The 27,526-nt window shown below is 36.1% G+C and overlaps 1 protein-coding gene across 8 annotated transcripts in view; it reads right to left on the minus strand.

The window, feature by feature from the left end:
* Positions 1-25,654, minus strand: part of LOC138707807 (spindle assembly abnormal protein 6 homolog) — a 104,202-nt gene extending 78,548 nt beyond the window's left edge. For 7 of the 8 annotated variants that reach the window (XR_011334380.1, XM_069837744.1, XM_069837741.1 and 4 more), the window contains exons 1-6: positions 25,515-25,654; positions 22,985-23,187; positions 17,785-17,966; positions 14,578-14,752; positions 7,492-7,677; positions 3,557-3,714 (exon numbers count right to left, since the gene is read on the minus strand). Coding sequence is in view for 7 of the 8 variants with exons in the window: in XM_069837744.1 (XP_069693845.1) it covers positions 3,557-3,714; positions 7,492-7,677; positions 14,578-14,752; positions 17,785-17,966; positions 22,985-23,161 (878 nt within the window). In the remaining variant the exon portion in view is untranslated. Of the gene's footprint in view, positions 1-3,556; positions 3,715-7,491; positions 7,678-14,577; positions 14,753-17,784; positions 17,967-22,984; positions 23,188-23,308; positions 23,403-25,514 lie in introns of those variants that run through there. The other variant, XM_069837743.1, reaches the window with a different exon arrangement.
* Positions 25,655-27,526: the final 1,872 nt, after the last annotated feature.

A 27,526-nucleotide genomic window follows, 5' to 3' on the forward strand; every position in this document is an offset into this window, starting at 1 on the left:
AATTTGATCACGGGTGTGGGACTGATTATCTTGAATTGAACATGGTCAAGTCGAGAAAACCAAAATGGCGGCACGATTTGACGTGCTTGATGGAATTGAAGATGAAATGATGTATCTTGAACACGCAAATCACTGCGGAAATAACAGAATTGGTGTTATTGCAGAAAGAGTAAGTTTGTAGATGAATAATAAAAATGTTTTTTTTCTCAAAATAGACTAATGTGTTATACATGTTTCTGCTTTGGAAGACCGGGACTTTACCTGAGGACAAAATATTATTTAGGCCTAATTGTCCAATTTTGTTAACATAATAATAAAGTAGTTATTCTATGCCGGTAATAATATAGCAAAACTAAATGACCATTTTGTAGAATGCGAGATTATCACTTATTAGCTATAGATTTGCCGTTTGAAACTATTAGGACCTAATACATGACGTTTTGGACAATTAGGCTATTTACGCTTGAATTAAGAGAAATTACACGAATACCTTCCTTTCCCTCTTACTCCAAAATTCCAATCTTGCGAACACAAAATAAATGGTTAAATTTCAGAACAAGGATACTTTCCTTTCCCTCTTACTCCAAAATTCCAACCTTGCGCACACAAAATAAATTGGCACTAAAAACTTCCTTTTCGTATGCATGATGATGCGTATTCGACATACACAGACGAATTGCTTCTTTCTTTTTTTAATTTTAAAATAATTATTAGCGAGGTATCCGTATACTGAAATTTTCCCAAATTAATTATTGGCACTGAAATGTGTCTTTTCGTAAGCAAGATGATGAGCATTCGACAAACACATACAAATCTGCTCTTTTTAGTAGCCTATTTCAAGATAATTGTCAGTGAGGTATCCGTATACTGAAATTTTCCCAATTATTATCAAGAATATGAAATAACCACTGTATAAATTACGTTACAAATTATGTGGAATTATGTAAACACGTATAACTCATGTGAATTGTGAGGTTAAATCCAACCAGGTAGCCTGCTTTTCTCAGAGAACTTCCGTCAGTACTTTTATTCTGTAATATTGATGCATAATTGCTGACGAGTTCTAAAGGAATTCCCACTTCGAACTGTGAGAAGTTCGGTGCTCTTTTCTTTTTTTCTTCCATGATTATTGAAACTTATTTGAAAACTGCGAGGATGTTTGAAAGCAGTCCGACAAACAAAAACGAAGCGATAATTGACAGAGTGCGTTCGTTCGGTATTTTATATGCGGTAACCTAGCGCTCAGATGATTCTTCTCAAGCGAGCGTACCGTCAGCTGACGGTGCTGTGTTGATCGAGGGAAAATGTCGGTGCACCGCATCTGTAACTTGATCATTGTCAAGAATTAACCATGTTTCCGTGATTGCTGATAAACGGGCTAGATGATCGAGAATGGTGCACACGGCCACTGATGTAGGATGATCACTTTCATGGTCTGACTCATGACAGTACACATAATGATATTGTAGCCTGTTTCATAACTTGAAGACTATATACCAAAAAATTTAAAATATGATAAAAATTAGCTTGCCAGTCTAAAATATAAATTTTTGACTTACTTCAAGAATTAGTTCCATATTATTTATTTATCTTTTTTAACAACTGGGCTCAATTTCCCATAGAATGGCTGAAGGAAATTCCTGAATCATTGGATCGGCTGAATAATTTTGAGGGAAAAATTGTTCCGGAGCCGGGTATCGAACCCGGGACCTTTGGTTTAACGTACCAACGCTCTACCACTGAGCTGAGCTGAGCTGAGCTGAGCTGAGCTGAGCTGAGCTGAGCTGAGCTGAGTTGGTACGTTAAACCAAAGGTCCTGGGTTCGATACCCGGCTCCGGAACAATTTTTCCCTCGAAATTATTCAAATCAACTTTACAGGGAGTTATACCTGAAATCTTGATTTGCATTGGATCGGCTGTTTTTGACCCATGGCATGGCCAGCCAGAACCCCAGATTTGAAACCCCTGGATCATTATTTGTGGGGTGACGTGAACAGCAGAGTGTACAATCACAGTCTAATATACTGTCATTGTTCCTGCAATAACTCCTATGTGACATATTTATCGATTTTCAGATTTTTGCTCTATTAAATAACTTGGATTAAAGGGATAAATACCTATAGGTGGTCATACGGATCCAATATCAATAGTAGGGGATACAATAAAATAAAAATCTATAAAAACAAAAAAAAAAAAAAAAAAAAACTCTAAAAATAAATAAAAAAATAAATCTAATAAAACAAATAGAAATAGTGATACAGCAAATAATAAAATCTCCTATACGCAATTATATTTCTTTGTTTCGAAAATGTAAGAATTCATAGTCTCCTATGTATGGCTGCCATAGCATGAATAAATGTGTTTTTTCTTCCTACTGAAAAATTTTTAATTTTGCACATAGGATTATTGCGGAACAATGACGATATACATTCATGAAGCTTGAGTTGTTGAGGGTACTAAGAACAATAGACTGTGCCAGTACTATTTCGCATTGTCTGTGATGAGGCAATAGTAGTGATCCTAGTGGTTAGCAACTATCTATGGATGCATATTCCCTACGTATTGAGCTTCGTGACTGTATATACTAGATTGTGGTACAATGGTGAAATTGGTACAGAAAACGAACTGCTTGAGCATATTTTCCAGGCAGCCTAAGATATCAGAAACAATGCAGGGATCCTTGAACTGCTTGAGAAGGTGTGAAGCATGTGTACAAGAGAATGGTGGTCATTTTGAACATCTCCTCTGAAAAATTCATGTCATGCTTTTTGTAGGCAAGTTAAAATGCTTCAATTAATTCTAAGGTTCTTAGGTGTTATGTCTAATGATGCTAACATTAAAACACTACTTTCAAATCTCGTTACATTATCAATAAATAACATTAAATATGCAAATGGTGATAAGCAAGTAGAGTTACGCAAAGTTTTGTTTACATTTAGGGTCACAGACTCGTAGGCTTCTGTTGCCTGTGGAGATCTTACATAGGTTAGAGGTTGCTGGCAATGTTACCAGACTGCTGAAACTTGCAAATTAATTTTCTAATTAACGTGCATTTAATTACAAAACGTACTGTATGGTTTCTTTTATTAGTTTCATTGTAGGCCTACTCTATCATTCTCTTCAATTTGACTGCCTTATATATATATATATATATATATATATATATATATATATATATATCCCCCTCTCCCTCTCCCTCCCTCTCTTTTTCTCTTGCACTACATTAATCTCAATTTATACAATTTCCGCCGATCCAATGAGAAATATATGTGTGACTGTAGTATACAATATTTTGTTAAACTATTAGATGAAGCGTGTTTTGCAGCTGTCAGATATTAGCAATAGGCTTGCTTCATATAATCAACAATAAAATATGTCTGAATTATAATATTCCTTATAAAGTGATCGTAAATGTAGATATATTCTTTTAAGTTTTTTTGGGCTACAGATTTAATGCTAGTACTCATAATTAGTACGATAGAAGCCAAAAGATATGCAAGAAACAGATCGAATAATATTATTTGTATGTAACTTTGGTAACGCATCAGGTACTAACCTTAACCTTGAATCTGTTTCACAATTCTGCTCAAACAGCATTTTCTTTTCTGTCTGCAATTCTTCTACAAGGAGCTCATAGCTCTTCTTAGTCTCCTTAATAATTGTTTGTAATTGATTTTTTTCCTCTTCAAAGCTTTTCCTCATATCCTGCTGAATCTGAAACGTGAGTCATCATTATTGTTCAAGTGCAAAATGCAGAAAAGAAGCTTCCTATTTGTACACGTAAGAAAACTGCTACATCTCAAATGCATCTAACAAAGGAAGCAAGACCAACTATTGTTCAGTCAACCAACGACTCTTTAACAAGTGGACTGAAGTTCAAGCTCTATACTTAACCCGCTCTTAGAATGGTACGGGTACCATGTATCAACAAACACACGTGATCGTTTCTGATATATTACTGACGGTTCCTTCGTGTGTAACATTTCCGGGCGTGGTAACACACAGCACAGTACAAAATAGTCTATAGGCCTAATAAAATTATGGTAGAAGTAAAACATTATAAATACAAATGTATGTATAGTCGCAACGCTGTTATTCCTGGCGTGACTCCTCCTCTTTGCTTACGTCTTAGGAAGTGAAGGCTCTATAAGTCTAGGTAGGTAGTATCGTTCGCCATTTTTGTTCTTTCGTTGCCGAGCTACCATACGAGGAATCTATTTGCCACGCTGTTAAACATTATCATGTCATAGCTGCTATGATAATAAATCAAATGCACTGTAATTCAGCAAATAATTGAGCGGCAAACAACGTCTTCATGTGCTTTCTGCAAACGCCAACGAAAGAGCCAAAATGGCGGGCGATTATATTGAGTATTTATCAAGCCTTAAGAAATGAATAACATCTTCACCAGCGAATCACAAGACGCACACGTTTAAATGTAGAAGACTTGCAATGCGATTGGCTGTCGGAAATTAGAGCGACGGGACTATAAATATAAATATGAAGTTATAAATTATTCATTAAACATTATTATGATTGAGGTCTCCTATGGCGCACTCTGGGCAATGAATCTATCAGTAAATTGGTCAACACAACTGGCTTCATGTGGGTGAATGACGAACAGTCAAGTATCCGCCATTAATATAAAAAAAGCTTCACTATTAAATTACTGTCAGCATATTAATCTATTTTATTAATAGCCTAACGGTACTGTGTATTATATTTTGGGCATGATGATGGCAGCTTAAGGTAACACTGCATAACAAATGTTAACTTTTTTTTTGCGATGGACATGTGATGCATGTTTTCTATATAATTTGAGCCTCCTGAATACGAATATGACAATAAAAACAGCTGTTGGTTACGGTTTTTGAGAAATTTTCGAATTTATATCTACTCAAAATACTGCTTTCTATAATGACAATAGGGTTAAATAATCACTGTTCAGAAGATCACAGCTTTCTTTTTCTGAATGTTATTTTACACTGTGCATCAGGTACATCATGAGCTAAAGTCTAACAATAATCTGCTAGCATATTGGTACTCCACTGTCCTTGGTATCTTGTTTTCCATAGCTGAAATTTCTTGATGAAAGCACTCACCATGCTCATCACTGAAATCGCCACAATTCTCGGGGAAAAAGTCAAGGTGGGAGTGAAGGAAGTGAATTTTCAGGGACATTTTACAACCCATAGTTTCATATGCCAACAGTAAATTTTTCACTAGTTCTTCATAGTTCTCACTGCTACAGTTACCCAGAAAATTTAATATAACCTCCTTGAATGCAATCCAGGCGGCTCTCTCTTTTCCTTCCAACAAAGATTCCAAGTGACTGTCCATTATTTTTCTAATTAGTGGTCCATTGAGAACTCCCTCTTTTATTTTTGAGTCACTTATAGCAAGAAATTTTTCCTGGATATGTTTAAATGCATCAGTTTTATGATTCATCCCTTTAACAAAATTCTTCAGTAACGCTAACTTAATGTGTAAAGGGGGTAAAATTACTTTACTTTGAGGTGCAAGGGGTTGATGTGTAAAATTTTTCTTCCCTGTCTCCAGTGATTGTCGTTTTACTTTATATTGCCTATCTCGAGCGTGACTGTCCCATTCACACAGAAAGCAATAACAACCTTCAAATCTGCACATATAAATCATTCGTACTTTGAGTATTATCATTAAAGCACACTTTAAAGAAATACACGTCTTACACAGAATACTAACACCACGGAAATCTCCTGGTAAACTGAAGCGATTTCATATAGCCAATCTGTTTCTCTCCCTCCAAATGAAACCAAAAAGGGCAATAAAACAATTTCCTCTTCTAGAAGTCGTTTTGACAGATTGGTCTATTGCAAAATATAAACTACAGAAATGTAATTAAAACTCACAGTGAAAGAAATACACATCTCAAGTAAAATCAGGTAAACTCAAGCAAATTCATACCGCGAACCTGTTTCACCCCCTCCAAATAGACTTGTAAAAGGGTACTAAAATAATTTTCTTTTCTACAAGTGCTTCTAACATGGTGGCCTACTTATACTAATATTATTTTCACATAATGGATCTTCACATTTGTAAAACAAAATAGTTACACACAAAATACGGTGATTTTTTAAATAAAATGCATAGAAAATGAATTATATTGTGCATCTCGAAAACCCGAACTGATGGAACATTTTGATTGTTACTTTTGAATTCAGGAGGTCGAAATTAGCAAGAACTTTTAGTTTTATGTCTGGTGCAATATGACTGTTGACCAATGTATTTGGGCTAAATCAAAATCATAGAACTTTCGTCAACACCACGCCAATTTCTTCCAAACCAGATGGATGAGATGCTATCACGAAATAATCATCTGCCATAGTAATCGTAAATCTATCCACAATATTGTCTGCAAGATCGTCCGGCTACCACATTTTATCTTCTTCCTGATAACATACATGTTCAATAACATTTTGCCATCTCGAGGCCATAACATCAGACAACCTAGGCCCTAGCTAGTAGAAAATTACGCACTTCAGGTAGTTTGTACTTCTTAATGTGATATATATATTTTTTCCAATTTTAAATGGCTTCCGTCATTTACTGTATGTTTCACTACAGATGAACCTGCAACTTCTTCTGACATAATATTCTATTCTACACCGGTAGACTACAACTTGAAAGAGTAATATATTATTTTATCATAACACACAGCACAATTCATTTTGTACATTGTAATGATAAATAATTTACTCTCACATAATTCATAAGTCTGAACACAATTCACTCCACTCCCATAATAATATCACAATTTATTGGTAAATGAATATTGCTCTGCAATAAGTAGATCTATCACAATTCACAAATTCATAACACAACAGTTCACTTTACTATTCGTAGCACTTCATAAAAGTGACCGATCAGTTGAAACTAAACTGCCCATCTGACATACCGCACTTCAATTAAAAAGATACACCACATCTTAACATTTGCAGCCATGATAAAAATTTAAATTATGGAATACACTTAGCAGTGTAATGCATGGACACTGGTGACATATGATGGAAAGTTCCACCCATGCAGTGCACCAACATTGGTGGCAAGGTGTTAAAATAACTGACAGCAAAAACTATCACTATACTGATTAACCTTTCTTTATGAATTGTTCTGCAAACAGTAATCACACACAAACAAAATAAGAAAGAAAGAGTATGATATCAGACATTTGTTGAGAGTAGACTTCCATAATCAATACTCAGCAGTCATGAGAGATTCAGAAACAGAAAATAAAGAAAACAGTCTTTTAATATTGAGACTTAATTTCCATTTTACTTCACTTGTCTTCTGTTCAAAAATGTAACACTTTCACAAACAAGAAAAATTTCAAGTTCCTTCTTTACTGACAAACTGTACACTTATCTAGAAAAGACATTTTCTCTAAAATAGAATGAATTTTATGAACGCGATCGGATATAAAAAAGTGGTGTCATATAATGAAATATACTTCACCCGATTCGTGTTTTCACGTTCCATAGCGATCTGTTCTGTAGTTTTCTCATTAACTGTTTTACTTTCTTCAAGCCATTTCTCTTGGAGCTTCTGAATCTCTTGCTCCCTCAGTTCCAGCTTTTTTGCTGTATTTTCAGCTCGCTTTTCTGCCTCAGATATCTTCTTTTCTGCGTTATAAAGTGCTTCCTACAGAACAAATAAAAACAATTAAAAACAGTACTATCACTAGCTACTTGACATAAAAACAAAACTTAATTTTTCGTATGTCCTAGCGAAATAAGTGAATTCTTATGAAACTGGCTTGCTGATTTCGAAAATGGGTGTTAAAATGCTCTATAAATCAAGCTTTCGAGATAAATATTTTCCTTTTATTGAAAATAAACTCTGATTGAGGTTCTGGCTGATATGTACATCTATTACATATCAGGCAGTACATCTCACTTAAGATGTGTCAGAGGAAGAACAATTGTTTGTATACATCTGACGTCTGATTAGTGAAATAAGTTACTAGTCAACCATGTACGCAATAGAGGGGGGAAAGGAACTGGCCACACTACCCCACTATCTCCTGGCTTACTTTGACTAAACAACTTATGAAAATTTAAAGTACTACATTGCCACCATAACAGTATGCTTAATGGACCAAAAGTTCAATTTTACTGTTAAAAACAATCAAAAAACCAGTGCAATATATGTACACAATGTTCAATATGAAAACCGAGACTTAACATACCTCAAAACTATATCTCAGGATTTTTTTGCTATAAACAATTCTATCTTACATGACATAGAGAAACTGACAGCAGCCTCCCAACACGATTATCTCAATATCTCTGGTAGCATCTTTCCATCTTAGATATGTCCTGGTGAAAATGCTCACCTTTTCATCACTTACAATTCCTGCGTTTTCCAGGAAAATTTCGAAGTGGGAGTGCAAGATGTGAATTTTATGGGACATTTGGCAACCTAATTTTTATAGCTCCTTAGCAGAAACTAAATATTCGTAGCTTTGTTTTGTCCCTTTTTTATTCCCAGAAAGAAGCAGTGTCTGAGCTGTTTAACTTGAAGATGGATAAAAATACCTTCTTTTAATCTCGCTTAAGTAATCTTAGGAAAAACTATTCTCAGGTACTCGAATGCACTTCCACTTTTGTCAAAAGGATTAATAAAATTCTTAATTAACCCAAACATTAAGTGAAGAGGGAGTTTGTTTACTATAGGCACACACTTTACATTGTTTATTGCAGTTACACAGTTTCCCCCACTTTTTCAGTACTTATTACTTGTCCGGTAATCTACTATCGCAAAACCAGAGAGAAATAAGTTATGCTTGTACTTGCAAACTCTACCACCAATATTATTGTTGCAGCCAACAGCGTTGTAACCAGTGTCTGGAGCATCGATCTGTGCCAGACACTACATCCTATAAGAAATATAATGGGATGCGAGCGCAATGTTCATCTTCTCCCATTCATTTCAGCATCTGAAATGTGCCGGGCACAGTTTACCGCTTTCATTTTTAAATGCTTGGGTAGCTATATAGAACCCCATTTACTAACTCAATTCTTTACTTCTCGCACTCTTGCCTGTCCTCCCACTTTGTAGGAATAAGTTTCTTGGGGGAAAGGATGCAAAAATAAGATAATAAAATCCCTTCCGGTTTCTTAAAATACTTTGTTTAAGAATGCTTTCATTTCAGTGTCTTTCTAACTGTAGCGCAAAACTGTAAACCTGTGAGGCTTATTTGAGGGCGCAGGATATTCGAGAAAAAAAGTGTACGTGTGTGAGTGAGTGAATGAGTGAGTGTGTGCGTGCGCTTGCGTGCGTATATATATCTTTTTTCATTAATAATTTTCACTTTGGCCATAATGGCATAACAATAGGGGAAATCGCTACTAGTTATGTAAAAGCCATTAAAGTTCACATCTCTGTACTATGAATAAGCATATGGAGTATTTCACTTTGCCACGCACCACGCCTTGCACCTCGCTGCATGGAGATTACGAAATACACCAACAGTTCATAATGCATAAAATTATGTTGAAGCTGTTCATATCACCACGCATCTCATTGAGCACCACGCCATTCAGCGGGAATCAAACTGGTTTGATTTTTCAGGATGTAGCTTCCTGAAACTAGCGTTCTAATTGGTTGGTTGTTGCAAAACACGTTATTATTCTCTCCAGGACTCTGTAAAGTCTTTAGCAAACAGATGAGAGTGATCTCCATCGCACGGTTAAACATTATCATGTCATAGCTCTTATGATAGACAATCAATCACGCTGTAATTTTTAGGATTCATAGATAAATATCTAAGAAAAACATAGAAAAAGAAATCGAAATCAATATCTTTTTTGAAAAGTGAGAAGAAAAATACTAACTTCGAAGTGATCCATTCAAAATCAGCATTGACACCCTCAAAAGCTAATAAGAGACAAACTTTTTTACTTTTCACTTCAGATGGGGGGTCAGAGTGAGAGAAATGTTTAGAAAGAATGGAAATTACTTTTAAAAGTGGCTGCTACTCAAATCCTTTACTGGTTTCCGAGTTTCTGCTAGTTAAACAAAGGAGCGTTTTCACCTGGCAGACTTCCATATGTAGAGAGACTAAACTTTTGTCTATTAGAACTATGGATTCCCATAGAAATCATCACAATGATTTCAAATTTGTTTTCAAAATGTTTCCATTGCTTAAGGTTTCGAGTTAATCGTGAGTTTTGAAATTTAAAGATGCAGTTTAAAGCATTGTTTCATTACCATCCATATGGCAAAAGATCTCTAGGCCGTCCAAAGAAGAGATGGACTGAAAATTCTAGTTTGAGACCGTAACAGGCCACTTGGCCTAATACTTGTTAGGAAGATGATGATGATGATGATGATGATGATGATGATGATGATGATGATGATGATGATGATGATGATGAAAGATGCAGTGGAAGGAATGGTGAACAGGAGGAAAGTTCGGGACAGAAGATATCAGGTGATGGACAACATTAAGATTTTTTAATTGTACCTATGCAGAGACTACGAGAAAGGCGAAAAATAGGAAATTGGAAAATGCAGAGTTTGTATTAAATGACCTGCCCTTGGACAGAAAACTATGAAAATGAAAAGTGGAATATTTTTGCTAATAATAAATAATACAATTTAATTATTGTACATTATTCCTATTAGATATAATTGTTACCTGAGAGATACTATCAACTTCTCTCTAGCAGTAAAGGGTTGCCTATGTATGTGGATTTTAGATTCTGCTAGGGTCAAGATATAATAAAATGAAAGTTGACTGAGATATCATTAAATATTCGTATGATCTATCTGGAAATGTCTTTAGCTGCTGACACAAGTGATACAATTCACCAAGTCTGGTGTGTTTCTTGCAACCCATATACGAGGCATGTCCAAAAAGTAAGTTTCGCTGGGACCGTTTAGAGAGAGAAAAAAACACAGTTTCATGGAAAGATTTATTGGAACAGATACAGCAGTCTTTTAGCTATTTTTCAACATACTCCCCACTGGATATGAGACATTTGTCATAACGTAGGATCAACTTTTGTATCTTTCTGTCATAGAAGTCTGCTGCCTGGGATCTGAACCAGTTTGTGACAGCCGTCGGCACCTTTGTCACTGTGAAAATGCTGACTGGACAGGAACTTCTTGAGATTTAAGAAAAGATAGTAATAGCTATAAGCGAGATTTGGACTGTAGGATGGATGCTCAAACACCTGTCAGTGGAATTTCTGCAGAAGATCTGGTGTGTATCGAGCAGTATGTGGCTGAGCAATTACCATCGTTCTTATACCTCAAGAAATTCCTGTTCATTCAGCATTTTAACAGTGAGAGAGAGGTGCAGACGACTGTCACTCACCGGTTCTGATTCCAAGCGGCACATTTCTACAACACAGGGATACAAAATTTGATCATACGGCATGACAAATGCCTCAATTCCAATGGAGAGTATGTTAAAAAATAGCTCAACAATTGCTGTATCTGTTTCAATAAATCTTTCCAAGAAATTGTGTTTTGTTTCTCTAAACCGGCCCGGGAAACTTACTTCCTCGTATTAATGTTTATCACGTTGTGTTCACTGAAAGGAACTCACTGGCTGATTGAATTTTTCCCATCATATTAAATGGCGAGAAGCATGGCGAGGTGAAATGTTTCACTTTGTTCTTCACAGGTAAGGTGCGAGCTGCACTACTCAGAGTTGCAAGATGAACAAAGCCACTGGTGTGGCTCAGTCAATTAAGGCGCTTGCTTGCTGGTCTGAAGTTGCACTCGAGCGCAGCTTCGATCCCCATTTGGGCTGATTACCTGGTTGGGTTTTTTCCGAGGTTTTCCCCAACCATAAGATGAATGCCAAGTAATCTATGGCGAATCCTCGGCCTCATCTCGCCAAATAACATCTCATCACTAATCTCATCGATGCTAAATAACCTAGTAATTGATACAGCGTCGTCAAATAACCAACTAAAAAAAGAAAAGATGAACAACTCCAACATGTTTTTACCCTAAGACAACTTAATTCTTCTTTGTGTAGTAAGTGAACTTCTCTGCTGTGTTCGCACTGATACGTAAAGTCTTGCTATGTTGAGGGCTCACTGTCATGTCCAATATTTGAAGTTGTTTCATCATCTTCAGCCAATGCTTTTGAAGAAAATGGCATCGGAAAGTCTTAAATATTAAGAATTGCTCTGATTGTTGATAGAATATTAGGATATATTACTGGTAAATTTATTTTTCTTGAAACATAGGCCTATTGTGTTATCATATTACAAAAGTAGCAATCATTAAAGTTACTTGATTGATCCCAACACACCATAGCCATTGTAAAATGCATACGTTTGAGCTTTCTCTGTAATCATTGGTTAAGTGCTATTTTTTTTTTTGCATGATATGCAGTAAAATGAGGGACAAAACTTTTGTTGCAATCTCCAGGCATACTTTTACATACTGAAATGTGAATTTCAAAATGATATTTCCCATCAAAGAGAAGATGATGGCCTCAAATAAACTCATTATATTAAACTATCAGGTTCAGGGGAGGTTCAAATACAAGGGACAGTATTGGTAATATTATAGCATATTAAAATGATTTATCTGCAGATAATTCTAGCATTTTCTCCTCTAAATTGATTGTCGTCATACTGTAAATCATGAGATATTAAAGCTATAAATTACTAATATAATGAAACACAATGGGTAAAATGAAGATAATGAGCCTCTACTGTAAGTGAACTTATCTGGGCAGCTAAAAGAGAGAGGCACAGGGAGTAGAGGGGTCCCTTCTAGCGGTAGAGGGGCAGGAGAGGGAAGGATGGTCTACGACGCGGGTAAAATACATTTGCTTGCTTAGAGTAATTTTGCGTTCTGTCAAGACATATTTATGCAATGGCCCGTGGTACTATGAGATGCAATAAGGTTATACGCGTACACAGTAAGGAGAGAGAGAGAGAGAGATAATAAGGTCAGTGGTTGTTGATGTTCAAGAGGTGAAAGAGAAATGTCTTACTTACTTACGGCTTTTAAGGAACCCGGAGGTTCACTGCCGCCCTCACATAAGCCCGCCATCAGTCCCTATCCTGTGCAAGATTAATCCAGTCTCTACAATAATCATATCCCACCTCCCTCAAATCCATTTTAATATTATCCTCCCATCTATGTCTCGGCTTCCCCAAAGGTCTTTTTTCCTTCTGGCATCCCAACTAACACTCTAAATGCATTTCTGGATTCGCCCATAAGTGCTATATGCCCTGCCCATCTCAAACGTCTGGATTTAATGTTCCTAATTATGTCAGGTGAAGAATACAATGCATGCAGTTCTGCGTTGTGTAACTTTCTCTACTCTTCTGTAACTTCACCCCTGTTAGCCCCAAATATTTTCCTAAGTACTTTCCCGGGGGTAAAAGGCGGTCAGAGCATGGTGCCGACCACACCACCTCATTCTAGTGCCGAGGTCATGGAAAGCATGGGGCTCTACCTCCATGCCCCCTAAATGCCTTCATGGCATGTTACGGGGATACCTTTACCTTTTTCACCTTATTCTCAAACACCCTTAACCTTTGTTCCTCTCTCGAAGTGAGAACAACCATAACCATAAAGAACAACCGGTACTAACTGTTTTATAAATTCTGACATTCAGCTTTTTGAGAGCTGACTGGATGACAAAAGCTTCTCAACCAAATAATAGCAAGCATTTCCCATATTTATTCTGCGTTTAATTTCCTCCCGAGTGTCATTTATATTTGCTACTGTTGCTCCAAGATACCGATATTTGAATTTTTCCACCTCTTCAATGGATAAATTTCCAATTTTTATATTTCCACTTCGTACTATGTTCTAGTCACGAGACATGATCATATACTTTGTCTTTTCGGGATTTATTTCCAAACCTATCTCTTTACTTGCTTCAAGTGTTTTCCCTAATAATTTATGGATTTTATAATACGTCTAGACGACACCAGCAGTGATGATGATGATGATGATGATGATGATGACGAATATGATGATGATGATGATGATGATGATGATGATGATGAAGGGCAGAGGAGGAAGAAGAAGAATTTTGATAATAATAATTGTGTTTGAAAGTGAAGATTTTTGGAAACTCAACAACTACAGACCGTGCTTCTACTTGAAAGATTTCATGTATCGCTTACCATCAGTAGCTCATGGCCAGATACGAATATTGTAATAATTGGAGTTGTGATCATACTGTATTGCACACAGAAGAAGAAAAATGTAATTTATGTTTGTTATCTTGTGAAACCATATACTTTCACCTACCATATCCAATGGAATGCACTGAAATTAAATACCGAATGATGTTTTTGTAACTGTACGTACAACTGCTGTAGTGACAGTAAGGTAGCCAGCAGATAGCTACGGGGCAGCGAGAGAGCACTAGGAGATCCAGCTGCCTAGATAAGTTGCGCGGACAATACACTGTGTTTCGTGGCAATTAAAAAATCAATTATATAAAAATTGTTTACACAATAGACAATTTTTTGTCATTTTCAAACTTTGCATATAAAAAGTCATAAGAATCATCAATACCTTTGTGGGTATAAAATCTTGTTCTCTTACCTTCAACATTTTTAGCTGAACAGCCATGTGTTTCTTTATCTCACTGTCTGTACCTACACTAATTTGAAGACTGAGATGGCATAACTGCTTGAATTGGTTTCTTTCAACAATTTTCATTAGAGTCTTCTGATTCCCAAATATTTCTCCACTACATTCTTCTATAATGAGGTGATAGCTAGAAATAAATCGTGCTAAAATTAGTATAATACAACAAAAAGAACAGAACACAATAGAATTTAACTGGAGACCAGTTAGAACAGCCCTAAGCATTACAACATTAAGCTCACTGAATTTACATACAGTAAATACAGTAGGTACATACAGTACTTCAGTAAGCAGTGCTAATTACAATTGTGAAACCTTAATCAGTTTCAGACGTTGTTTCACCATTCTTCCTGGTGTTACTCCATGTCCTCAGTTTGTAACATCAAATAATTGATCCTTCATCTTCATTAAAACCCATTATTGCATAGCGTTCTAAAAATAGGACTTGCGTAAAATACTGATTCCTATGAAACTTTTTCTTGTTTTATACAGTTGGATGCATTGTTTAGAAGGTAAATGATCATATTATATTATAATGTTGGCAGTGTTTGAATTCTGCGAGAACATTTATTCATACCAGTTAATTTTTGACAAGATGTCAGGAAAACCATATTTTGTGACGCACTGTAGGTAAGAACATTCTTATTTAATCTGTAATGGTGATACAGAAATCTGATTTTTATTTTTACATAATGAGTTCAATACTTTAGTTTCCATGTGGTATATAACAACAATAAAATTTTCTTATATGTTGCTAGGTACGAGGTGAAATAAAGTGCCGTCCTAAAAATAGGACGCCATGCCATGTGCATGCCTGCAGTATTCTTTATAATATGTATATGGTTTCCATTACATTCTTTTATTTCCAGTCTAGCCGTGAGTGAAATTCTGGGGTTAACTGAAAATCAAAATAATAGTAGTGAGAGTCTAATATTTCTGTGACCCATCCAGAAGTTTCTCATGATGCAGATAAAGACAATGATAAATTGGACGATGAGCATGAGGGTTATTTGAATAATCTTGGCAGTAAAATGCTGCTTAGTAAAGCGGAATTACAAAAAATATGTAATGATGATAATTAAGATGATATTGTTGATGAAAGTATGCCAGACTCTTCTAACACAAAAGCTGCAACAAATGATTTTGGAAGCACATTAAACAAAAATGAAGCTGGAGTTTCTTGTACAAGTTATTGTCGTCCGAAGAGAAGGAAGCTAATATATGAAAATTTCTAAGACAGCGAAGGTAATTCCAGGCTAGAAGTCCATCATACTACAAGTACTATTACTACTACTATTGCTATATAGCGGTCTTCACACATTTATAGTTCTTAGTTCTCAGTGTAGTGTGTAATGTAACGATGATGAACTAAATAAAGTACGAAATTCTACTTCCACATCTACATGTTGAGAACCGTCGAACCTGTGCACAATGAAGACTGATATAATGATAAACCCTGTTCAACATTAAATTTTATCGGTCCCTGCATATTTCCCACATTTTAAATATGTTTTATCCACAATTACAACAACAAAACATTACCATATATTTATCTTTTTTAATTTAATTGGTTTTTATGTTCGATACAATTTCACTTTTCACTTGTATTGTCCTGTTAAAGATGTTTTCCCATTATTTCGTTTACCATTATTCATATTTTTGTTGACCCATCCTGGCATTCTGTGCAAGGAGCACATTACAATAGAACTCTCCCTGCTTCAAGGGTGTGTGACCCTAACAGAATTTGCCTTAATGGTTCCTGCCTCTGACGCCTTTCACATTCGAGTGTTAGTTGTTAATGATGGCAAGTATAACACAACAAATCCATTTGGAGACTAAATTAGCTGCATTTAGTCATATAGATAGGTGATTGAAGCATATTGAAGTGGCTGAAAGGCATGGGTTTGTCCAGTGAACACTTACGACATTCCTAAATAAACGCAAGAAAATAGAGAGCAGTATCACAAGTGATAAAATTAATAAAGAAAGTAAGTGCTTAAGAACTATGGCAGCAGAAGATACTGAAAGTAGCTAGGAAAAATGGACATTATGCAAAATTAATTAAGAGTAAATTGAAAATTAATGGGGAGTTATTTGATGTCGAATTTTCTTTAGAAAACTTGAATGAGTCAACAAATGGAGAGAATATAAATGAAAGAAAAAGAATAGAGATAAAGGAGAGAGCAAGAGAGATTGTAAATAATAGTGGAATGAACAGAAAAGCAAAGTTGCGGAAGGCATGAGGGTAGTGACACAGGAGATTGTGTGTAAGGATGTCAGAAGAAATCAATGTCAGCAAATTCCATTCAGGCGAACAAATTAGCTAGTTGTTATGTCATCAGGTAGACGATCAGTAATGAAGTCACCCCAAAGCCAAGTCAGTGAAACAAGCAAAGTATCAAATGCCAACAGAGGTGGAGACCTTGGAGTTGGAAGACAGAAGAGGGGAGAGAAGAATGTTCAATCAATGAAAGAAGAGAGCAGTGAAAGAGGAAGTGAAATAAGTGCGGGGAGTAGAAGGGGAAGTAGTGAGAGTGTAAAGTGTGTTAGGAGTGCGAAATGAGGAGGCAGTAGAGAAGAAAAAATGGTCTATAATCTGAGGAAATAGTGTATCAGTGCGATGAAATAATAGCAGTTTTATATAACGGAAAAATGGAAGTGAACTGATGCACTTTTTTAATGTTATATAATTGTTTTGATTAAACAATGGATTCTAAGACCATGTTATAAATAAAGTGAAACAATGTTCCAGGGTATGAGCGCTAATGTGATGTGTAAGAAGCGTTTAGACAGCGAATTTAATAATAAGTTATGTTTTTACTGAAAGTCAATAAGGGTTAGATCTTCTATATTAATAAGTTTAAATATATTATGTTATTTACAAGAAGGAAGTGTTTAGTTAGTTCTGAGAAAAGGGGAATGAAGTTGAATGAGAAAGCTAGTAGAAATAATTTTTAAGTGTAGCTGAGAATAAGAGAAGTGAAGTAGGATAAGAAGGGGATAAATTAGGAGGAGCTTAAGTGAAAGTGTACTTATTTTTCTCTGTTTTACTAATATTAGTAAGTACAGAGTAAATTTCAAGTCTCGTTAGTTTAGCAAGGAAATAAAAATATATACACTTAATTTGATTCGTAACTGAAAATGAAGCTTTAATACACTTACTTTCCACCATCATCAGAGTCACTTTTACAGAGATGAAGCAGCTCGGCAAGTTGAAAGGAAAACTTGTCATACTCAATCAGGAGTCCCTGCTGCTCCTTTATTACTTGAAAATCAGACTCGCTAACAAGCAGCGAATACAGCATAAATGGATCATCTTCATCAGTAATTTCAATGGACAAACTCTAGAAATAAATCACCCAAAATTAAAAAGAAATAATCACTATTCTGAAAAAAAAAGTTACTGTCGCAATTATAATCCATTAATTTAAAGTTACAATAGATGACCATGAAATCACCAAAAATGTTTAAACACGTTCATTATCTCCAGTCGTCATCCTTGATGGTTGAGTACTTAACAGGCTCGCCACTAGATAAATTAAGTTCAGACAATAAATTCCAACAGAGGGCAATGGATTCTACAAGCAATAAAAATCATATGCACTGCTTCCTTAAGAAGGTAACTTATACTGGAGAACCCATGTATAAGATTTATGAATTCTAGAAGAATGATGTCACTCAATGAGAGATCCGCAGACAGAATTTATATATCTATTTTCACTGAAGTGGAGAATTAGGTACAGCAGCTTTCAACCATGCCATTACAATGAGGGCCAAATGCAACTAACAAAGTACATGATGTCGCCAACATATGGGCATGACGTTTACCTGTGGCATTGTTGCTAGCAGAAATTTGTTTTTTTCTCTCTCTCTCCGTCATTCTTAATATTACTGAGAGATAGCACTACTGTTTGTTCCAATGTCGGGTAGGAATTGATGAGGAAATGTACTAGTGTTAATTAGATGCACTGTTAGTGTTAAGGTTAGATAGGGTTTGATAAGGGGATTTATTAGTAACAAGTCAGCCCACTGTCACAAACAAGGTTAGGTAAGGTTTGGTGAGAGGATAATATATTAGTGATATGCAATTCGCCAAAAAAAAAAAAAAAAAATGACACAAATCAATGTTACGTTCATTATCCCTTTGATATAATATTTTTGGTTCTCAAATTAGTCGATTCCGACGACATTCCCTGGACTACATCATATTTCTTATTCATTTTGCTATGATAATGTGTTATGATATATTCGAAAATGTGCATTTTCTTTTTTGCATTACAAGTTCCCCATTATACTCAACAAATCTTTGCACTTGACTAGTTCAGTGAATTCTTAAAGAATATAGTCATCCATTTTACTAGTAACATTTCGATTCTCTCTTGTTTGACTGACTTGGTAGAATGGCCCGGTGACTAGTGGCGAATGTAGCTGGTGCTGCTGTACTGTCTGAATTATCCACGTGTTCCTCCATTTTACTTCATTTCAAATTTAACTTTGTTAGTCACCATCCTCGCCCATACCCTAATTCTACTGAATTCAGCCTTCCAAGTGAGTTTACTTAAGAAATGGAATTCAATACTATTGAATTATCAGAATTCAGGTACTTCTCCATCAATCAAATCTCGAAGCAATGAAATGATAAACAAAAACTTTGGCTGTTTCCATTGTTACTTAAAAATCACGAAACTATAATTCCCTATCAGATAGACTTCTAATAAAGAGTTCAGTTCTGTCTACCACATAGCTCACTAAAAAGTTCCATTGAGGTACAGGATATCACTTCTTGTCAGGGACTGAAATAAAAATTAATAGGTTGAGATGCTAGGACATCTGATAATGCCAGATTTGGATGGTAAAGAAAGTTCTCAATGGGAAGCCAGGTGATCACTGGTTGAGGTGAATGCCCAAAAAGAGATTGTTAGACATTTTGAAAGAAGATTTGAAGAAGATGGGAGTAAAAGGATGCAGATTGAAGGTGAAGAATAAAACAGAATGGGCTAGAATTATTCGGGAGGCCAAGGCCCTCTGTGGGTTGTAATGTCGAGTAATACTAAGTAAGGGAATTGGAAAACCAATCGAACATCGCAATTCAATAAGCATATACACACCAACCATATCTATCGCCTGCCTCACCACAGATGCAAAAGAGGAGCATTGCAGCCCTGTTGGTGAAATTTATTCAAACTGAATGACCAATTTTAAGGGTCCGTGCAGTCAGACTTGACTCTTCTAAGCTATGGATACCCGATTTTCACGAATGAATTTTTCACGAATTTCTGCTAATTGAGTCAGAAAGTTAAAATTTTCATAGGTAGGAATGAGACTTGTTCTGTTGTCACATTTTACAACAGTGATCAGTGATTTGTGGCGAATTTTGTTCGTATATAAATATAACTACTGCTACTTACTATTGCAGTTTGGTACTTAGTATGACACACATTAATATTTTTAGTTAACTGCAAGAAAACCGTTCATTTTATTTAATAATTGCATAGAGATAAATTATTCCTTAACAGTTTCCTTAATGATAAGTGTCAATAACAGAATTGTATGAATAGTATGTACCAACATACATTTAAGGAAAAATTACTTTTTTCTGAGAAAATAATTCATTTGGGACTAATATATTAGGATTTTTTGTCGCACTCCATCCAAGGAATAAGCTATTAAGGTAAATTCCTAGAAGACGAAGCTAACAGAAAAGAGAGCGGTAGTAGAGGATTTGGACAAGGAACTATAATTTCGCCAGAGGTGATGTCATAAATCATGAGAAATAGGGGAAATGTATTATTTGTATCTCTTTTCTTCCCTTTTTCCTTCCCCTTCACTGCTCTCCTTTCCTTTCTTCTTTTCCCCTTTTTTCTTTATACCTATAAGTTATATTTTATTTTATATTTTATTAATCCTATATCTAATTTGTAATGTTACATATTGCAATTAAATTTTTAATTTGTTACAGTAGCTGTACCTTTAACTGAAATTCTGGCTGATACATCTAATACCAAGCAGTACATCTCACTTGACTATATGTGTCACAGAAAGAACAAGTGTTTGTAAACATCTGAAATCTGATTAGTGAAACATGTTACTAGACCTAGTTAGCAAAGTATGCAAAGGAGGGGAAAAGGAACTGAGCCTCTACCCCATATCTCCTGCCTTAGTTGCCTCATGTGTGATGCTTTATTGGCGTCATTTATGAGGATCCAACCTGTCTTCGAACAGTTGAATAAACACATTCTCTGGACGAGAATCGAACAGAAGTGAGTCTCCTATTCAGTCTCCATAACATTCTCCACCAACTGAGCTAATTAGAGCGAGTTGAAAGCTGATACGATAACATTTATATTGGTATTATATAGTGATCAAATATATAACAGCAGTAATAATACCACAGTTTTAATTTTGAAATACAGATGATGCTACTTAACTTTAACTAAAAATATTATTCGAAATCTCCTTTCAGTTGTTTAGTCAGTAAATGATATTCATGGAAGCAGCTCAATCAAGTCAAGTTCTCTCGGTGGATGAAGTGAACATACATCTAGCGACATATCATGGTTAAAATTAGGAACACTGAAACTTTTATAAAATTTGCTCAAATTCACGGGGCAATTCAAACTGCAATAAACAAAATTTGTAGCACTACAAACAACTTTCCTAACGAAAAAAAAACAACTACAACATTCTATTATCGTGATTGCCCTGGCCAACCTAAATTGTGTGTCCATTCCTGCTTCGTAATCTACCATAAATGAAGTAAGGTAGGCCTAATTTGTTTTCCCTAACAATATTTCAATATATGGTCACGTAAGAAACAAAAATATATGTGATGCGTAAACGCATCATCACGATTTCAAACACTGTCTATACTCGAAAATTGTATATGAGGCTAAAAATTATTCATAGACACTATTACATGGAAAATAAATACAAAAAACTAATCGGCTCCTGGGGATAGATTTTGCAACAATACAGTCAGCAGCGAACGTGCATATGTGTCATTGGCATATGGGGCGAGGACCGTGTGACGTCTATACACATCTAGTGGCATTCAACGTGTTAAAAGAAATGTGGGGCCCAAGAAACTAGGGCGGAGAGAGAGAGAGAGAGAGAGAGAGAGAGAGAGAGAGGGGGGGGCTGCAATCACTTAAGTTAATAATTATGAAAATAAAATTCACTTTGCATGTACTGCAGTAACTTTTATTTCAAATTATTTCTTCATTGTGTTCTTCCTACAGTGAGCATATTGCAGTAGTCTATTCTTAGTTTTGCTAGAACTCAACCCTTTGTAAAACAAAAACCTGTGAAAACAGGAAAAAGACTCTGGAACATTCGCGTTTCGTTTTAGGGAGGTTTTATTGTAATAGATGACAGCAAAATGATTGGAATTTTATAAAAGTTTTTGAATATTGATTATTTTACTTATTGAAAACGACATGGAACAGAGTACTTGAAAGTCACATAAATAACTCCTGTAGACACTGGTGTTAGTACAAAAAGTGGACTTTGGTATAAACCAAGTGAAATTGTTCGAATACTTTACATATTTGTAAATAATGCTTTAATAATATTAACAATATTCTGAAAAATAATTTAATGTGGCTCTTTAATTATTTCTACACTGTAGTGTCATAAGCATGTCACTGAAATGTGCTTCGAGGTTTGCCTTTAGCCCTGTACACTGCTTCTATGAAATTACCTAAGTATAAGTTAAAAGATGTTCCAAAATATGTATACATTGATGCAATAAGTGAATTACTAAAATATACACATTTATGACTGTACAAGAATTGTTTTATTTTTTATCATTTCAATTTAGAACATAAATGGTAACTGCTAATTGAAGAGTCCACTGCAAGAATGATGAATGTCATTTGGAATACATTTTTCAGGAGAGGCAATTGAAAGTTTGAAATGGTTAGCGCTCAAAGCGTAACTGTAATTTTCCGATAATTACTGGACAATGACTATCAGTGTTTATTTTATTTTAGTAGGTTATTTTACGACGCTTTATCAACAGTTTAGGTTATTTCGCGTCTGAATGAGAGATGAAGGTGATAATGCCGGTGAAATGAGTCCGGGGTCCAGCACCAAAAGTTACCCACCTCAACCAGGTAACTTGCCCCGACCGGGAATCGAACCCGGGGCCACCTGGTTTCGCGGCCAGACGTGCTAGCCGTTACTCCACACTATCAGTGTTAATGCCATATAACTCTCTATGAACATTCTATATGTCTTAAGCTATGCATTGACAGTCTTGTTTCATTTTCGACAAGAAAGTGACATCCATCATTCTTGCAGTGGACTCTTCAATTAGAAATCACACCACAGGGTTTAAATGATAAACCTCGTTCATACAGACCTTTTCACAGCCACGACTCACAACTGTGACAACAGAGACCAATAATTTCAACAGTTTGCTTCTGTCTTCCTTGCCCTTAGTTCTGAAGAGTACTTTCTGATGTTCAGAATAAACTACTTCAGAAGAAGTTAGAGCATTCACTCTATCACCATCCATCCTACAGCTAACACTTTCCATTGGAAAGTCAGTAACTGCCACGAAATCTGCAATGAATGCAAGACAGAGAGTTACAAAAATGTAAATTGAATTTTGAAAATGTTTGCGCCACTGTAAACGAATTTTTCAGAATTTTATCACTGCCACAACACATTTAACTTCTTTTACCACTAGGTATATAAGGGACGTTCACTATTACTGCACAATATGCACTTCAGAAGCAAAATGTATAAATAATGAGCAGTACTTCGAATGAGTTGTCATGTTGTTCTCTTCTTGACGTGCTTCCTGCTTTATCCATTAGGTGGCTCCCGAGTTGGCATAGCAGGGATAACAACATTGCAAACAAAATTGATTAGAATAATTTCAAGGGAAAAATTGTTCCAGGACTGGGTATCGAAATCGAGACCTTTGGCTGAGTGTGCCAATGCTCTACCATCTACTCGCTGAGCTACCCAGGAACTATACGGTTCCAGATCAATTTTTCCCTTATATCATATACCTCAAGTGGGTTGACAGATCGTCAGATTCCAGGATTGAGTGCACACCAAACTCTATGTGACTTAAATTGTGGTTTTCTGTTATTGAAGCAGTAATGCATATAATACAAATCTGGCTTTTTCAGGTATAGCACCTGATAAGTTGACTTGATTAATTCCAAGGGGAAAACTATTCCAGGGCCGAGTATCGAATTCGGGATCTGGGGATCTGATGATCTGTCAAGCCACTTGTGGGGAAAATTGATCCAGGGCCTGGTATAGTTCCAGGGTAGCTCAGTCGGTAGAGCGTTGGCGCGCTCAGTCAAAGGTCCTGGGTTCGATATCCGGCTCTGCAACAATTTTTCCCTTGAAATTATTCAAGTCTGCTTTACAGGGAGCTATACCTGAAAAAGCCAGATCTGTAAAATTGATTAGTTGTGTACTATTATGTGAAAGATTAGGTTAGATCAGATGAGTAACAGGTGAGAGGTTAGGTTGGGTTAAGTTAGCTGTGTACTATTCTGTGAGAGTTTAGGTTAGGTTAGGTTAGGTTAGGTTAGATTAGGTATGTAGTATTATGTGAGAAGTTGGTTCATGTCACATCCCGCACACGCCATTCTCCACAGTTGGTAACACTGAAAATCCCATCATACAGCTCTCCTAGTAATCACAACAATTTCCACTACTCCATAATATAAATCCTAGTGTTTTTCAAGGCATTTTTGGAATACTTTCTAGTGGCACATAGATATTTAACTTTGGTTAAACGAGCGTTGAGCGACTTCCGCCGATTTTGGAATAGACACCTACGCACTTAGGTGAAGATGAAAGCGATTGAGTGTGATTTTTTGTTTTCTATGTTGGCAGTTCAAGTGCGTCGGTGTCTATTCCAAAATCGGCGGAAGTCGCTCAACGCTCGTTTCACCTTAACTTTTACCAAACTTACACTGTGCATAAAATATTCGATCCCGATACGCATACTCTACCTACCTACTATAAGGCACATAGTAACTTAAAATGGTAAATCTTTACAATACCGTTACCAAAGGAGGGCAGACAGCAAGAAAGCGCACATTCTTAATTGTATGTGCAAGGCATACCAAAATTTTAAACTAACCTAACCTGTCACTGATTCGTAGCTATGCATACCAAACACCTAAACTAATCTAACCTGTCACAGATTCGCATATGCAAGGCACACGAAAAGCTTGAACTAAACTAACCCAACCTGTCACAAATGTCCGCACATTTCCACTGGCCTCCACTTTCACAGCAACTTTTTTTCACCCTTATTTTCGGGGTAAAATTTCCAGTATACGGATTCTTCACTGACAATTAGGCTATATCTTAAAATACTAAAAAGAGGAGATTTGTCTGTGTTTGTTAAATGCGCATCATCATGCTTGCGAAAAGGCGCTTTTCAGTTCCAATAATTTATTTTATGTGCACAAGGCTGGAATTTTGAAGTAAGAGGGAAAGGAAGGAATCCGTGTTCTGAAAGTTATCCAATGTAAAATAAAAATTTGTGAGGGCGCGCTTCCGCCCAGTTTAGGTGTGTGTGTGTGTGTGTATTAATCGAAAAAAAAAATGCCATATAAACATGCGTCCTATTCCCAATATTTTCTAGCCCCTAATTTTCGATTAATACACACACACCTAAACTTGGCTCTAACCTTAGAGGAAATGCCGCTGCCCCTGTTCGGAAGCGCGCCCCCGACGCCAATTTCACACCTTTACCTTTCAGTCTTCATTTATCATAAATAATATACCCTTATAGTTCTAGTAAACGAATGTGAATATTAAGAACAAGACATTATAACTGAACATACGTTACCTACGGTAAAGTACATAGTAACTTAAACCATGCATCGAAACAACACAAACACTTATTTTACCTTTCAATCTCCATACGTATACCGCTAAAGAGGTGTGAAAACACTACACAAATCCCCTTTACTGTCAGCATATCACAGCATCTTATTAAAAGTACGCGCACTGCCAAGAGAACGATGCATTCTTCTACATTTGTTTTTTGACATCATTGTGACCAACATAATAATACAAAGGATATTTCCCTACTATGTCCCTTTTTTTTTTTTTTTTCGTGCTACCAATTCCGTGGCGCTACAGCTCGTGAAGGGCCTATGGCCTATATACACTAACCAGCCAGCTGCTGGCCTCACGCCCACATGCCGAGGCAGAGGTGAACGATCATCCAATCAGAATGGCGGTATCATGTGGTTAGCACGATGATCCTCCCAGCTGTTGTAGCTGGCTTTCGCAACCGGATTTCGCTACTTACCGTAGCTCCCCAAGTGCATCACAATGCTGGGTGAGCATCGGTCCCATACACTGACCAAAATTTCATGAGAAAATTTCTTCCCCCATGAGGACTCGAACCAGCGCACATTCCGTAACGCGAGTCCTAGGCAGGATGCCTTAGACCACGACACCACGGCACAAGACTGGATCGTAATTACGATCACCTAATGAAATAATAATTATTATTATTTGTCAGAAACTAGTGTACAAGGCATGGATATGACATCGTGAGGTTTGATAATATACACACGCACACATAAACTCACACATGCATAAATAAACTTAGCACAAATAAATACAGAGTGTTAAAAAAAAAAGTATTCAATGCTTTAGGAGGTGACAGAGAACTATAACCTTTGAGGATATTTTCAAAGACGTTTTATAATTTAGAATTCAGGGGTACTCAACTTCATGAATACTGCTGGCCAATATTTAAAAAAAATGTTCTTTTGGAGGGCTGCAGACATCCTCCAATAATAAATAATTTACATAAATGTAAATGTCTAATTAGTGATTACTGTAATTTGTAGTAATTAATAATACAAGTCTTTTCAAATATTTTTTTAAATTTTAAGTTTGAAACTTTAGTATCGGGCTGCAGCAAACATAGTGGCGGCCTGCGGGTTGTGCACCATTGGTTTAGATAGTATAGAATAGATATTCTATCCTCTCAGACTATAACCCACTGAACAAATACAGAATGAAGAAAGAAAAAAAAAACATATGTCGAATAATATAAGCATTTATGTTTATAATTTCCAGATGGGCACATTGGTAGCTCACTTGTCAGAACAATGGTTTAAGATAACTGTGGACTGGAGTTAAGGTGCATCTACACAGTTCAACTTTTCTTTCAACTTTAAGCATTCAGCAATGCATGCAAGATTGATATTTAATATTAATTAATATATACATAGTGAAGATGACGTTCAAAACGGAGCACCATGTAGACACAAAATCTTCATGGATCTTAATTGAACATATGTTTTAAACTTGATTCTTTCAATATTTTCTCCAGATTGCATGAGTAAGCGCATGGAAAATTGAATCTTTAAAATATCAATGGTGGCATTTTGTGGCGAAGGTTTTTCTCGGAGTTCTCAAGTTTTCCAACATCATTTCATTCCACTATCACATCCTCTTCACAAACCATGACATTCTGTAAACGAGAAGTAATACGCTTTTGGAGGATGAAAGGGCACTCTAGTAGAACGACACCAAACCCTTGAGCCCTACATGCTTGTAACGACAGATTTCGCTACAGCGTTATACTCAGGCCATTATAACTTTGCACCTGACAACTCAGCGTAAGTAGTGGCGAGAAATGCGATGTTGCCACGATGACCACTTACTACACAACACCTGACTTAACTTACGCAGAGTTTACTATTCTGGTCTGTTAATTGAATACCTCCCCAGAAATGTTGCATAATTCGTTTGAGCTACTTTACAGGAGACAATATAAATAATATAATTGAATATACAGAGTGGAAGGGGACCGATGCCACAAAATTTAAGAGATGAGTCTACATGTTAAATGTAACAAAACTTCTATTACACTTTAATTTGATGAAGCACCCTTAAG

Source organism: Periplaneta americana, chromosome 10 (assembly GCF_040183065.1).
Source record: "Periplaneta americana isolate PAMFEO1 chromosome 10, P.americana_PAMFEO1_priV1, whole genome shotgun sequence".
NCBI classification, from domain to species: domain Eukaryota; kingdom Metazoa; phylum Arthropoda; class Insecta; order Blattodea; family Blattidae; genus Periplaneta; species Periplaneta americana.